Genomic DNA, 16,549 nt, shown 5'->3' on the forward strand with positions numbered 1-16,549 from the left:
CTGCAAACACAAAATTTACAAGTAAACATCTGCACCCATACAAGCTAAATCCTACTTGTTTTTGTTATATGGCCTTCATTTGAGTCCTAATTCTCTTGCAGGTGACAGAGACACGCACTGGACCGCTGGGATGCAGTAGCTATGACAATCTGGACTCAGTTAGCTCAGTCCTCCTGCAGAGCCCAGAGAGCAAGCTCCATCTACAAGGTAAACAAATCATCATGCTTTTCTGGGGAGGCTGGACACCACCCCTGTTCAAATCGTAAGTGAGGTGTAGTCAAACTTTGACTAGAAAAATATATGTATATTATCATGGATTGATTTCTTCTTTTTTTTTATTTGTCTTGGGATTTGGAACAGATTAGCCTCCCATTTTTTCCCTGGGAATTGGGATGCAATTTTCTGGTTATAGATGTCTGCTCTTCAGTCATACTTTTAAGTATTTTCTTAAAGCTTTGATCAAGAACTTCCAATAATAATATGAAGTTTAAAAAAAACATACCTTCAACTGTGCAAACTGATCACTCCAGAGAGTAGAAAGTGGTTTTCTACATGCAGGTGCAAATGTGTAATGAGTCTAAAAGCACCGCTTGTCTTATTAATTTCCGAAGCAGACTGATTTATGGGAGGTATGCCCGACATGCGTATGCAAGCCCCTGTCATTAAGCTGTATCCGTGTTAGAAGAAATGAGCTGTTTGAATTTTGCTCACAGATTGTATGTACGTTGATTGAAGCAACTACTCTACAGGTGGGGTGCTTTTTCAAAGAAGAAGTTATGAACAGCGACACGAAAAGCCTAATAATTAGTCCAAGGGGATGGAATTACATGCAACAGCAGAGAATCAGTGGGAAAGATGTGATGAGGGGTTGGGTAATTGTGGTCAAAAGTTTCAAGAGATTGATTGGTTTGACTTATTTGAGTTCACACCAGTTGTTGAAACTGGTTGGAGACACGGGAAGATTTGTTTTTGGTTCCTTCCCGTCAAGGGGAAAGACATCAGGATTAGTTTCTTTCTAAAATCCGCCCTGATGAAAATAGCGTTTTTTTTTTTTTTAACATTTTTCTAATGATTGAGAATGTATATTAAAAAAATATGCATTTCTGAGTATTTCTTTACTCAAGGCATGAATTGGGAGCAGACGAAACAATGAAATATGTTGAACCATATTTTAGTGGTGACATAAATACAATGGGCGGGCAACAAGCTTCCTGCTCCACTCCATGCTGATGCTTCCACTTGTAGACGACTAGATTCTTGTATGAATTCGTGTTTCTCGTCTGAGCTGGCATCTGACTCAAATCTGTATAGCTCCAATGTTGTTTGCCATTTTCATTGCTCTTAATTGTGGATGATGGGAAGGAGAGGAAGGCTTACTCTGCGCCAACCGTCCCGCCCACAACTCAATAGGTGAATTTTCTTATGAACTACCGCCTAAAAAATAATAATGTCCTAGAAAAATGACACAGGTTTTTTTGATTTTGGCTGAAAACGGAAGAATCATGATTAAAAAAAACACAGGGACCACTTCTAAAATAGATCAAAAGATGATCAGAGCGAGTCTTTGAAATATTGGGATGGTTTAAAGTCCCCTATTAACTCTGCACTCTGTAAGTTTTAGCAAATAAAGAAAAAAAAAAAGATTTATCGTTATGCAATAGATACATATGCCCTGCTTTGAAGACGCTTTGTCACTCGAGTTATAGGTGACAGGCTTGAAAAAAGACATTATTTTCCCTTCAGAATAAGCCCAATATAAAGCAAAGGCCTGCTTTGGTGATTACCAGTTAAGATTTTTTTCCATTAAACCAATTACAATGATGTGTGAGAGTTTGAGTGAAACTGTTTTCCCTTAAGTGCAATTATCATTTCTGCTGTCAATTAGAAGGGTGGTTGATAGAGTAAGTCACTCAACAATCACAGACCTCTTCAACCTACTTACCTCTTAACAGCCCCCGTGAAGAGGTAAGCAGGTTCAGATGCATTTATTATGATTTCCAGGCTTCCGATTCACACTTAGCATCATGTTAACAGCCATTTAAATTGTTTTATCGTTTATAAAACAATACATTCATTGGAGATCAAATACCCGTTTGTGATTGTGGAGTACATTTTCTATAAATTTGGCAAGAGTTCTGCCTTTTTTTCACATTTAGATTACTTTACAGACTGTGGTTGGAAATGCATCCAAGCTCACTAAATACCTGGAATCCTTCCAGCTTTTTTCTCATAGTTCTGTGAACATCAGATTTTTTTTTTTTTTTTTAAGATGAATCCAGAAACTTCTTATTTTTCCCTCTTGGTAGTTCTAGTCATTCTTTGTCAAACCTCATCCATTTCTATTTTGTCATCTGGTCGATTTGTTGGTGCCAATTGTTTCTGGTTATTTTTTTAAGATTAATATTCCTAGTTCCTTAGATCAGATTCTTAATCCTAAATGTACGGTATGTGTTTTTATTTTTTTACTGTAAAACAGGCTGTTTGACCAAATATAATAAAAGTGAATATAGTTGTCTTGCAAAACAAGTATATATGCTTGTTTATCAATATACATAACAGCGCCTTCCGTCCGTGGAACCAGGGTTCGACTCCGGGCTGCTCCCTGTTCCCTTCTCTACTTCTGTGCCGGTCCCAAGCCCGGTTGCTTTGAGAGGGTTGCGTCAGGAAGGGCATCCGGCGTAAAACATTTGCCAAGTTTACCATGCGACTCGTTCCCTGATGGGAAAAAGCCGAAAGAGAAACAACAACAACAACATCAATATACATAACATAGTATGCATTGTTACTTGCATAATTCGTTTAGTCAATATCTGATAATTTTGGCAGTAACTCAAAATATAATAAGTTTGTATGTTACTTTGCATTTGCTATCCACCCAGACCATGCGGTCCTAGTGGATAGCAGTGGAGGTCATATTAAAAATAAACACTGGGACACTCGGCAGCAGCAGAAGTACACATCATGCATCACCCATGCTTAGAAGTGCTTTGCTTGTTAGGTTGCATTATCCAGTATTATGTGCTTTAATCCCATAAATGTACCCATAAATTGTGCAGAACCACACAAAAAATAAAAAAAGACTGATTTAATATTTGGCTTTTTCCAATGTGTATCTGTAAAATGTAAGCAACACTTTAAGGGATAAAAAGAATAAAGGCAGCTTGCTTTTAAACAATACACAATTAGGCAAGCCGTCACCAGAGACTTTTTAAATCTGATGGTGCGTTTACTTGGAAACAGTGGGTGTCTTGTTAAAAAAAGGAAAAAAAAGCTTCAGCTTTCCTTCCTTCAGATTCTTGGAAAATGGTTTTAGATATAGAAAACTAAGATGCAGTGAAGCTTAGAATACAGCACCATCTCAGCTGCATATGTTTCGATATTCTGTCGTGATCTGAGGCTATTCAGACAGTTAAATTCAAAGAATTCTAAAACTCGTTGTGGCCATGATCGCGAAGGCGCATTCTGAGTCTTCTGCTCACCCAAAAGGACAAACACAGTCCCAAACAGATTTACTGCAGCCCTTGAGCAGTCTTTACAGTGAATGCCCAAAAATAACAAATCTGATTGCCTTTTCTTTTTGACAATAAAATAGAACTTTACAGAAACCCCCCTTGAGACAGAACTTTAGCTTTTGCAGCTTTTCTAATAAAATACCCACAAAGTGCATCAGTAATAAATACGTATTGACTTTTTTTGACGATTAATAAGAAAAGAAATTGGACATTTAAACTGTTGGTGCAGGGAGTCACATTTCATCACTACACAAATAGTTAACAGCAAAATCTAAAAAAAAATATATTATTGGAGATAAGTTGTCATGATTTCACAAGGGTGAGGAACCCAGATGCTGCAACCCAGAAGGAAGACAGGTAAGTGGATGATGAGAATGGATTTATTGTTTTCTCCAGATGTGAAGATGGCTGGTTTGAGGAGTGTCCAGATTAGACGTGGCTGTGGCGTGGCTGGAGGGTCTTGAAGCGGTTAGCGGTTGCCGAGGGTTTCCGTTCTCCTGAGGCGTAGAATGGAAGGTCCGTGCTGCCGTCACTCGTGAGCGGTAGGATCCTGAGACAGGGAACAAAGAATTAGTCAGAGTCAGAGACTTGGAACGAAGCTGTAACGAGGCTAGAACCAGAGCAGTCACCATAAGGGGTAACAAACTGGCGTCGAGTAGTGGCGTTTATCTCCTTTTGAATCCACAGAAGATGATGAGGAGAGTGAGGGCAGCTGGTGGCAATCAGGAACATCAGGGCAGAGCTGGAGGGGGGAGGAGACCGCCAGGCACCGTGACAGTACCCCCCCCTCAACGACCGCCTCCAGGCGGTCCGGGACGCCGATCCGGGTGGGCACGGAAAAAGTCAGCAAGGAGGGCACGGTCCAGGATCAGGGAACGGGAGACCCAAGAGCGTTCCTCCGGACCGTAACCCTCCCAATCCACGAGGAACTGGTGGCCGCGACCCCGGCGGCGAACATCCAAAATCCGACTGACCGTATAAGCCGGGGCGCCATCGATGAGCCGGGCGGGTAGAGGGGAAGCGGACGGCGGGCAAAGCGCGCTGTCAACGACAGGCTTGACCTGAGAGATATGAAAGGTGGGATGGACTTTGAGAGCCGCTGGGAGGCGGAGGCGGACACAGGTGGGATTGATGACCTTTTCCACAGTATAGGGTCGATGAAGCGGGGGGCGAGCTTGCGGGAGGTAGCCTGAAGAGGAATATTACGGGATGACAACCAGACTTTCTGACCAGGGTGATATGTAGGACCCACCACACGATGACGGTTGGCCCTACGGCGATTGGTCTCCCTAGTCTGGAGCAGAGCAGCATTGGTCTGATGCCAGATGCTCTGGCATCGGCGGAGATGGTCCTGAACAGAGGGGACAGCGAGGTCTAACTCGTGGGAAGGAAACAGCGGAGGCGGGAACCCCAGAGCAGCCTCGAACGGGGACAGGCCTGTGGCAGAAGAGGGGTGAGTGTTGTGCGCATATTCGGCCCAAACCAGATACTTGGACCAGTCAGAGGAGTTCCGGTCGGCGAGACAACGCAGTGATGTTTCGAGCTCCTGGTTAGCTCTTTCAGCTTGGCCGTTAGATTGGGGATGATAGCCTGAGGACAGGCTGACTGTGGCCCCCAAGGCTCCACAGAAAGCCTTCCAAACCTGGGAGACAAACTGGGGGCCCCGATCCGAGACAATGTCCACAGGAATACCATGGTGACGGAATACATGCTGGACCAGGATCTCCGTGGTTTCGGTGGCCGTGGGCAACTGTGGGAGCGGGATGAAAAGGACAAATTTAGAGAAGCGGTCTATGACCGGGAGGACGACCGTGTTTCCCTGAGAAGGAGGGAGACCGGTTACAAAGTCCAGGGCAATGTGGGACCAAGGACACCCGGGAGTGGACAGCGGATGGAGGAGACCAGACGGTGGTGAGTTGGAGGTCTTGGAGCGGGCGCAGGTGGTACAGGCAGCCACATACTCCTTAACGTCCTTAGTCATGGAGGGCCAGAAAAAACGCCGACGGAGGAGGCAGAGAGTCCTGGTGACCCCGCCGTGACTGGCAATACGTGAGGCGTGGGCCCACGTGATGACGTCGGACCTGAGAGATCGGGGTACATAAAGTGTTCCGTCAGGAGGTTCTGGGTGATCGGGTTCCTCACCTTGAGCTTGCATCACTTTATTCTCAATGTCCCAGGTAACGTTTCCAACGATGCAGGTGGAGGGAATGATGGGGTTCGTGGTGCCGTCCTGGTCATCAGAGGAGCAGTACTTCCGTGAGAGGGCGTCGGGCTTAATATTGCGGCTTCCTGGTCTGTAGGTTATGGTGAAATTGAAACGGTCAAAGAACAGGCACCAGCGGGCTTGACGGGAATTCAGTCTCTTGGCGGAGCGAAGGTATGAAAGGTTCCTGTGATCAGTCCAAACAATAAATGGATGAACCGCACCCTCCAGCCAGTGTCGCCATTCTTCCAATGCTAATTTAATAGCGAGAAGTTCACGGTTGCCCACATCATAGTTGCGCTCAGCAGGGGTCAGTTTCTTAGAAAAGAAAGCGCAGGGCTTCAATTTGCTGGAGGACTCTTCCCGCTGAGATAATACAGCCCTGACGCCTGAGTCGGAGGCGTCAACCTCGACCACGAATTGTCTAGCTGGGTCGGGTTGTATTAGTATGGGGGCGGTAACGAAGAGGTTCTTGAGAGTGTCAAAAGCTTCTTGGGCATCCGAGTTCCATTGGTAGGCCCGAACAGTGGAAGTGAGTCGCGTAAGGGGAGCCGCGATGGAGCTGTAATTTCTAATAAACCGCCTATAGAAATTAGCGAACCCTAAAAATTGCTGAAGTTTCTTACGCGTGGTAGGGGGTTCCCACTTGGAGACAGCCTCGATTTTAGCGGGGTCGGGTCGAATGCTACCTGCCTCGAAGATGTACCCTAAGAAGGGGACGACGGTGGAATGAAACAGACATTTTTCGGCTTTGACAAAAAGCTGATTTTCAGACAATCGTTGGAGTACCTGACGAACGTGGTTTCTGTGCTGATCAGGATGTTTAGAGTAGATCAGTATGGTGTCAAGGTAGACAAAAACGAAGCGGTTGATAAAGTCCCGTAGGACGTCGTTTATGAGGCGCTGGAACACGGCGGGAGCGTTTGTTAACCCGAATGGCATGACGAGATACTCATAATGACCGAGAGGAGTTTTGAAAGCGGTTTTCCATTCATCACCCTCCTTGACCCGTACGAGATGATAAGCATTTCGTAGGTCAAGCTTGGAAAAGATACGGGCCTCCTGAATCGAATCAAAGACAGAGCTGATGAGCGGAAGGGAATAATTGTCTTTAACCGTGATCTGATTTAGTTCTCGATAATCTATGCACGGTCGGAGGGTTTTGTCCTTCTTCTCGACAAAAAAAAACCCTGCACCGACAGGGGAGGAAGAAGGACGAATGTGCCCCGAGGAAAGTGCCTCTTGAATGTAAAGAACGGGGCCAGAGAGATTGAACAGCCTACTCTTAGGGAGAGGAGCGCCGTCCAATAAAGTGATTGAACAGTCGTAAGGCCGGTGGGGAGGTAAGGCACCAGCCTTAACTTTGCTGAAAACGGTGTGAAGATCGTGGTAGCAACTAGGCACGTTAGACAGATCGATCTCCTCAGGAGATTTAACGGAGGCAGAATTAGCGGGTGGAACAGTGGATTGCAAACAGTTAGCGAGGCAGAACTCGCTCCAACCAATAATACGACGATGGACCCAATCAAATTGCGGGTTGTGGTGACGAAGCCAAGAGTACCCCAGAATAATGGGGTTCTGGGGGGTTTGAGTTACGAAGAACCGGGCTAGTTCTCTATGATTACCAGAAGTAATTAATAACACCGGTTCCGTACGGTGAGTAATCACCGAAAGGTGCTGACCCCCCAACCCAGCGGCTCTAATAGGGGAAGGAAGGGACTCTGTAGGCAGGGACAGGCGAGTAACCAGGCTGTGATCTATAAGATTCTGTTCAGCGCCGGAGTCAATCAAAGCGTGGAGATCCAGAGTTTCAGAAACATGACTTAACTTGACAGGAATGCGGAGAAAATCTTTAGAAAATGACAAGACTTGACCCGCCCGCGGCCTGTCCTCTAGCGGGGGGTTTTGGAGTTTAAACGCAGGCTACATTGGTGTACCTGGTGTCCTGGTTTTCCGCAGTAAAAGCATGCCCCTTCGATCCGGCGTCGCTGCCTCTCTTCTGCGGAAAGCTTGGAGTGTCCAATCTGCATGGGCTCGTCGGTCTGACTGCGAGAGGTTTCAGACTGGGTTATAGGAAAAATGTGTGCCGCCGTACCTTGTCGTGGATAAGCAGGACTTCTGCGTGGAGGCTGAGGTCTTTCATGCTGTCGTTCACGTAAGCGGGTGTCCGAACGGAGAGCCGCCGTGACGAGCTCCTCAAAAGAGTGGGTTTCTGGTTGCGAACACAGGTGGTCCTTAATGACTTAATTTAAAGACTGATAGAAGACCCCTCTCAATGCTGGATCCGTCCAGCCGGCTTCCACCACCAGGATTCTGAAGTCTATGACGTGGTCGCTCACTGAGCGACTTCGCTGCTTAAGAGCGAGAAGCTTTCGTGAGGCTTCCTCCCGCTTACGGGGTTGGTCAAAAACCAGCCTGAATTCATTAATGAAGTGCTCGTACGATAGGTGGGTGACAGGATTGGCGGCCAGGAAAGCCTGAGCCCACTGCAGCGCTTTATTGCAGAGTGAGTTTATGATTAGGGTAATCTTGCTGAGGTCGGAGTCATAATACCTCGGGGCTTGCTGGAACAGGAGACTACATTGCAGCAGGAACCCTCCACAAGCTTCGACGTCGCCGAAGAATGGTTCCGGCTGCAGTCGGTAGTTTTCAGGTGACGGACCGGAAGCGGAAACTGCGGCGATGCTGGAAGCGGGAGGTGATGGTGCGGGGGTAGCCCCCTGGACAGTTAAATTCATCAAAGTTTGCGTTAGACCATCCAGGCGCCGAAAAAGTTCCTGTTGGGCAGAGGATACTTGCGACAGAGCGTCGGCTTGGCGGCCCAGGGCGATGCCTTGCTGGCTGACGGCAAAACGAAGTCCCTCTGGATCAGCTGGGTCCGGAAGTTGGCCAGTTTGTTCTGTCATGATTTCACAAGGGTGAGGAACCCAGATGCTGCAACCCAGAAGGAAGACGGGTAAGTGGATGATGAGAATGGATTTATTGTTTTCTCCAGATGTGAAGATGGCTGGTTTGAGGAGTGTCCAGATTAGACGTGGCTGTGGCGTGGCTGGAGGGTCTTGAAGCGGTTAGCGGTTGCCGAGGGTTTCCGTTCTCCTGAGGCGTAGAATGGAAGGTCCGTGCTGCCGTCACTCGTGAGCGGTAGGATCCTGAGACAGGGAACAAAGAATTAGTCAGAGTCAGAGACTTGGAACGAAGCTGTAACGAGGCTAGAACCAGAGCAGTCACCATAAGGGGTAACAAACTGGCGTCGAGTAGTGGCGTTGATCTCCTTTTGAATCCACAGAAGATGATGAGGAGAGTGATGGCAGCTGGTGGCAATCAGGAACATCAGGGCAGAGCTGGAGGGGGGAGGAGACCGCCAGGCACCGTGACATAAGTAACTTTTTGAATGTGTTAATATAATCACAAAAGAACATTTCTTTTAGAAGACCCTAACACAAAACTGTTTTATAGTTAAGGGTGTAAATATTGAAAGTGAATTGACTTTGAACAAAGACCTGAATCAAAAAATGACTGATTAGGTAATGGCTTAGCAATTAAAGGTACGCTTACTGAATAATGGAGGTGGATGAAATCAGTCAGCACATTGATTAAATGGATAAGTCAATTCTTCAAATAAAATAATGAAAAACACCTTCATTCTGTTTTGTATTTAAAAACACATGACAAATGACATGTTATCTAAAATGATATTTAACTGCAATCAAAGTCTTCTTAATAAATATGGTATTTAAGGGTTAATACCAAAAGGCACATCATTTAAAGGTTCTGGATTAGGCTGATGTGTTAAACTGCTTGTTAATGCCACTTTCTAATCAGTCACAAAGCAGCAGTTTAGTGCTTATAGGCATAATTAAGAGTGCTCACGAAAGTTCATACCATAGCATCAAACATAAATTGAATATTTCCTCCCATTTTTTCTCCGTCATTATTTTGGAGGGGATATCAGCATTTTATCGTCTTTTTATTTTTTTATTTTATGACAGCATTCTAGTGGAAGTGAGTGGTTCAAGTTGCCGAACTAGTCAGGCAACATCTGGTATCAGATTTGCCACAATACCAATTCTTTTAAAACCCCATTATAATAAAAGTATTGACCTTTATATCTGCGTGCACAGAAGCTTCTTCTGATTTTTAAGCTCAGCTGACTGCTGTTGTTGTCAGGTAGAATAAAAGTGTTTTCTATGCTTCCGAAACATGATTTTTAATAGAATAATAAGGTATAAGTAAGTATTCACACAACTGTGCCCTTACTTCCTGTAAAAATTAAGTCCGAAAAGTTTTGGCGATGTAAAGATTACTAAATACACACCTCATTAAGATATATAGAGAATGTAAAATTATAACTGGAAAATCTACCACGTATTAAATTAACAAAATTGTATGTACACCTTTGTATTTTTTTACAAACTAAGCCCCATTGTGCATAATTACAAAAAGATGTATAAAAGCAGATAAAAAATAAATAAATAAAACATAAAAAAATAAAACTTTCCCTAAATAATTAATAAACATCTTTATTAACCCTGCATTTTGCGCGTTTTGGTCTTGAAAAGGGCTTGTTGTTACAGGACATCTTACATTGCAAGAAATTGACAGATGATTTAGAAAAAAACAATATTGACAATCTTTTTTAAACATTTACGTAAAAAGTGATCTTTACTTTAGCCTAAATTGATAGAGAATCTTCTAGTTTTATAACAAAGTTAACTTACCCAACCATTTATTTTTTGGTCTTTTTTTTTTCTTGTAGCTTATTAACTTCCAGTTTTCACATTTCATTTTCTCCAGTGATATACTGTACTTTAAAAAGGAACTAATATCCCAAAATGTTTATTTTATAACATTGACTATTTGACTTTCAGACGGACAATAAGTTGGACTGACACTAAGTAGCATGAGAGATAAAATTACGATTTGGTTTTGTGGACATAGATTTGATGGCAATCAAGAATGTGTTGACATAATTTTCATATCAGTAACACGCAGACTAGATCTGTTAAAACTTTTGGAGGGCTTCAAGAAAAGAGTGATTGTTACTCGTGAGACTCGTCACTAGGCCATGTGTAAAGAGCTTAGACTCCATCAATCCACTGTCAGATTGTGTACAAATGGAAGAAAACTCCATCAATCTACTGTCAGATTGTGTACAAAAGGAGGGAAATAAAGACCATAAAACCCTTCAGAGAAGCAGTCGACCAAAAAGAAAAGAAATCACTAAAACAGCAAAGCACTTGATGCAGTAGTTTGCCGAGTCACTAAGGGGCCTTTTAAGGACAATTCACGCCATGCTATTTTCAGCCTGATTTTTACGCTGAAATTAGTTTTGTGGGTCGTCAGTAAACGGCAGATCATGAACGCATGCGAGCTTGAATGGTGGTAACTGCTGTCATAAATAAACCTTTCAAACTATAATTACTTCAGCTGAGAATGTTGCATACTGTTTATAGAAGAGTTCATTGGAGAAAATGGCAATGTGTAGTATGACGATGCATGGGTCTGAGCAAGGCAAGATGACTGATAAGGTGTGTAGTGGACAGATATTTAGAAGGGGACATGGAATAATAATGAGTGAAGAAGCCAAAGCTGGTGGTTCTATAGGTCATCTAGTCCATTATTTTACCCTCCTAAGACCCAATTAAGTGTCATTATACACGTCCTCGTGAGACACCACTCATGCTCTTCATTCAGCCTCACATACCTAGACTTTAAAGAGCATTTGGTCATACTAAGATCAATTGTTTCTTAAAGTTGGGAAAGCTATTTAAAAAAAAAGGATTATCTTGAGCAGATAAGGCCTCCATAGTAGATACACTATGACTCACAATGAAGCTTGTGTAAAACTGCGTAAGCAGCACCTAGTTCCTAGGAGTGCACACCTCTCAGGACTTCTCCTGAAGAACAATCACAAACCTGTTGGCAAAATTATGAACATGACTCTCCTTACGGGTGGATATGGACTGTTTGTGGGCAAAAAATAGGCAAACTTGTATGGGGCACTGTGGTAGCCCAGAAGAAATATCAAAGTTGTGGACCGCTTGGTGAGCTTGTACTTTTTTTTTTTTTTCAAACCCGCATGCTGCAGCCAATAGGTTGTAGTGAACACAACATGTGAGGGTAAGGTTGCAGTAGGTGAGACGCAGACACAGCGTACAGATTGTTCATTTTTTTTAGCACCTCCAGATCCTCCAGACTGTGCAAGAAGCCGTTAGTGCTGTTGATGTGATAAATGCACGCTCTTTGTATGTAGCCTGGCTGTTAGAAATAATGATGTTAGACGTTAAGAGTGTAGTATGTGTTTGCATCCTTTGGGCACTTACGTACAGTATCACATGCATACAACATTTTTGGCAAGGTCAGGTAGTAAACCAGTACTTGGACCTTATGAATCACTACAGTGTGGCATAAGGGAACGTAAGACAGCATCAATCATAAGTCATAAGTGCGTTCAACTTACATTAGCCTTACAGATACTTCACAATACATTTACCACGTGCACAACAATTGTACGTTCTATCTTCATGACGTCCTTAAAGGTGGCCATACTAGCTTCAAGGGAACTCCAAAACACATCTGTGCTCCCTGTAAGATGAAGCTGCTCCTGTCTACAACTTTTCACGAGCAGCACCCAACTGTCTGGTTTTGGATGCTGCTCTTTTTTTTCACACATGCCTGACCCTCAAAGCCATCCCAAATGTTAAGGATAAACCCCCAAACCCCTAATTCTTCCTCTGGCCTGTCAAAAAACTTTTTTTTTTCCACATTTCACCCTTCCGCAGGAGACTAGACACACTCTGTCACACTCAAGAACTGTTTGGTGGTTTGACCCCCACCAATGCAACACTTACTTCTGAGTGTCAAGCAGAAAGGATTTAGGTACCATTTTTAGAGTCAGTGGTATGACCTGACGGTGGAATTGGGAGAATGATACAATCTATAAATACAACATATATAATCATTTAAACAAACTATTAATCTGTTGGTTGGTTGGTCAGTTGTTTTGGACAATTTAAAGGACAAACTGCAATAAAAATGACATGTATATGAAAAGGCTTAAGATTTTTTCTCATGTTAGCAGATCTTAGTATCCATCAGTCCAAAGCACCAGGTAGAAAGCACTTGCGTGGCAGGGCTGTTAAAAAGACAAATATATCTCTGTAGATGAGTGCTGAACAGGAACAGTAATTTCTAATTGAAAATGCCAGGACATCCCCCTGTTAAGTGAACCCAAGCCAAAAGTAGGTCATGCAGCAATACAATTACTCTAAGAAAACAATTTATTCCACCAAAGGACCGCCAAGAAGACCAGCGTTATCTTTTCGAAAAGCCAACTTTTTGAACTCAATCTCAAAGAGAGGACCTGGACGGACCTGAAGAGAATAAATATTTCTTCAAAAAGAGGAACTAGCAAGTACTCATTGTACAACTGACAGGCTTACAACGCATATGGTATTTGCATTCACTAATGATTTCCGTGCAATTATTTTTCCAAAGTTAGAGTTGTGTTTTATCTCATTTAGTTCCAGCAATCACACTCGCAGTCCATTAGAACGAATGCTTTTTAAATGCCCTCCCACTTAGCTTGCCAGACCCTGAAACCAAGTCTGGCTAATATGAAAGCCTATAAGGGATACTCCTACTACTTTCTAGTTTTCTATCTTTATTGCTTTCTTTGTCATGTTATTTGGGGCTAAATTAGGCAATAGAAGACATAGAAGAAAACACTCAAATTTTCCACACTTTCTGTCTGGAGATCGTTATTATATTAACCCAGCATTTTGTTTTAATCTCCCTAATCCCTTTAGTTGCAGCAGTGTGTCAAGGAGCTACGTTGTCAATTTCTAGTGAAAAGCTTCTTTTGTTCAAAGAAGTCATGTTTAATAAAACAAAAGTTTAAACATAATCAAAGGAGTGAAATGTGTGACTATCTGTCTGCCTTTTAGTCACTAGGAATATGTTCTTTATAATTAGATTTTGTATTATTTATTTACCTTTACCACTAGAAAACAAAGATATTACAACACATCCGCCAAAAGGAAGGAGCATGGACGCCAGTCGAAGAATGCAGTATTAGAAAATGCACTCTCATTCAATTTTTAATCATGCTTTTCTCTTTTAGTTTTTTACTCTAAACCTCTGCCCAACCTCTGACACAAGGAGACATAAATGTGACTGAAGAACTTTTTTTGCATGGAGCAGATTAGAAATGTATGATCAAGCTTTTTCTTTTTTTCTCTTAACAGTCTCCTTTATTTTCCGTGTTGGCTTCAGGTGTTGAAATTTCCGAGACAGCAGTGCAGTTCAAAAGCAAGAAATGAGCTCCAAATGGTAGATTTAGCTGTCGTCACATTTTCTCGGAGACATTTAAACTGGCTCCCTTAAATAGCCACATTTGGAGATGATAATATTTTTTTTTCCCCACCCGTCACCCCTGTGGTCTGCTCTTTGTGAGCTGCCGGTGCTGTGAGCCACAGATAACACACTGCAGATATGACATACTCTGGATAGTCCCCGTGCTTCAGACTAGAATATTGTAGTGGTTTCTGACATCAAGGAAGCTACCTATCAAAGCCTAAAGTAAATGTTCTCTCTTCTGTCCCACTGTTTGGTGTATTACATGTTTGGCAAAAAAAAAAAAAAAAAAAAAAAAAAAAACTCTTGTGCTTTTGAATCCTTTTTATTCTCAAATATCTCCTTAAAAATGCTTCCTTTGTATAACTTTACTAACAATACAATGGATCCTGTCTAATGAGACATTTAAAAAAATACCATGACCGGCCAATTCTCTTTGCTTGATTCAAATAAAAGAGCTTCTCTGTTTAGCCTTTCTACATTTGGGAGTTAGATAACTTCTACTCTCCCCTATTAATGAGATCTTTATTTGTTTGTCCTCTCTCCAGGCTAAAGCTTAGAAACCTGATGATATTGGATTTGGCCAGTCACTTTGTGCCACTTCAGAGACCAAGAAGTAAAAATAGTTAGTGGGGAATGAGAAATTGGATGAGCAAAGGTTTTAGCTATATTTAAACAGAAAGATTTAATGAGTCACCTTTATGAACTTAAATCTTTATGATTAAGTATTCTAAATTGCACATGAAACAGACCATTTTTGTGGAAATGTTTCTACTTACAACAACGTTGGATGCCAAAAATAAATAAAAGAAAAATCTGTTTTTTTCTTTTATTTTAAATACTGTAATTGGTAATAGATTTGATGAAGAAAAAAAGAAGTATGAACATTATGGCTAACAAGGCAGTCGGTCAGTTTGACTCATTTCAAAATTTGCAATGTCCTAACTTAAAAAATAACATATGGACCTATAAGACCCTGACATTTCCTCTATATGTGTGTTTATTTGTTTCATTATTAATATTTAAAAAAAAAGCTGTAGATGTGATTAAAAGTCTTTCGTCAAGCGGTTGCACACAACCACTTTACGCAAGGCTTTTAAGCAAATCTACAGCATTTTTGTAAATTATGCTTATATAGTACAGGCACTGAATCCCACGAGGATAACTATTCTAGTTTTCTTCTCATGAGTGTTGGGTAATTCCATGCCTAAATTGTTGAGTAATGCAAAAGATTAAATATTATATTTACGCAAGCATTTTTAAAATTTGGAAAAAATCAAACGAGTTAAATGAAAATAACAAAATGCACTTTAGTAAAAGTAAAAACGGCCAAAGTGGTTTGTTTATCTTTTTTTAATTTTTTTCTTTGAGCAGAAACTTTTTTAGGCGCTGCCGCTGGTGCAGACAACAGTTTTTCTTTGTTTTTTTTTTATGGCTTAAACTGGTCACAGACCTCAAACCTGTGGTTAAATTCCAGAATCTTACGCATTTCACAGCAAGTGCAGTTTTGGCAAAAGAAGTATTGAAAAATGAAACCTTACAGTTTCAACTAAAGACTCAAATTCCACTCTGCTGCATATCTGTCTGTTACTAATAGAAGGTTTAGGTGCCAGTTCATAGAGACATTTATAGATCATTATTTAAAGACTAAAATTGATAAAATAAGAAAATATAAAAATGTTGTATTTCAATAAAGTCTGACAGTGGTGGTATTGAATTGGTTTTTGATGCTGTTCTGAACTCTCAAGCTAAAATCTAGTTATAACTTCATTATAACCCAAGAGAGACAAACAAACTAAAACAGAATGACAGAGACACAGGTTACCATGAATTGGAAAAGGCATGAATATTCCATGAAAGAAAACTAATTAGCTCATAATGTTTTGGTAACAATGGGACACTGAATGATAGTTTTCATTTAGTGTCCTGATGTGTTTTCAACCATTGTCCCAAATATTCTTACACCCTTCTAATATAATTCAAATTGTACACAAATTTAATGTCCTAGCAGTCAAAACGACAGTCATGGTTATAGTAGTTGTGGAATCTGTGCTAAGCAACAAGTAAAAAAAGGCCTTTTTTTAAAGAATTTGTATAAATTTCCACCATACGTGCTGGAGGTAAAAATTAGCAAAGCGGTTATTTATATTTTCTCCATAAAAGATAAACGGCTCTGGAGCCTCCGCAAGCCATTACCTTGGAAGGACCCATTCACCTCCAACGTGGCTGTCATAAATTAGTCAAAACAAAGCAAACTAATTTGCCTCTTTTCCATCTCTTTCTCCAGTTTCCTCAAGAGCCTATCTAGGAAGAGCCATGAGCCTATCTAGGGAGATTTATGAATATGTTAGAATAGCCTGAGCCAACAGTTTTCAAAGTGGTGAAGTGAAAATAAATTAAACTGGCCCTGTAGGCAAGTAGTGCAGAGAGTGATGAATTCAATAGTCATTGCTCTGTCGCTCGATGCGTGTCCCTCCTT

General features: G+C 41.8%; 1 protein-coding gene across 1 annotated transcript in view; it reads left to right on the forward strand.

Annotated features, from left to right (window-relative positions):
• The window catches only part of brinp1 (BMP/retinoic acid inducible neural specific 1), a 136,510-nt gene that overhangs the window by 94,754 nt on the left and 25,207 nt on the right, over window positions 1-16,549 (forward strand). Inside the window, exon 5 of the mRNA XM_023960391.1 lies at window positions 102-207. Within this exon, the coding sequence (XP_023816159.1) occupies window positions 102-207 (106 nt within the window). The remainder of the gene's footprint in view (window positions 1-101; window positions 208-16,549) is intronic.

Source organism: Oryzias latipes, chromosome 12 (assembly GCF_002234675.1).
Source record: "Oryzias latipes chromosome 12, ASM223467v1".
In the NCBI taxonomy this organism is placed as follows: domain Eukaryota; kingdom Metazoa; phylum Chordata; class Actinopteri; order Beloniformes; family Adrianichthyidae; genus Oryzias; species Oryzias latipes.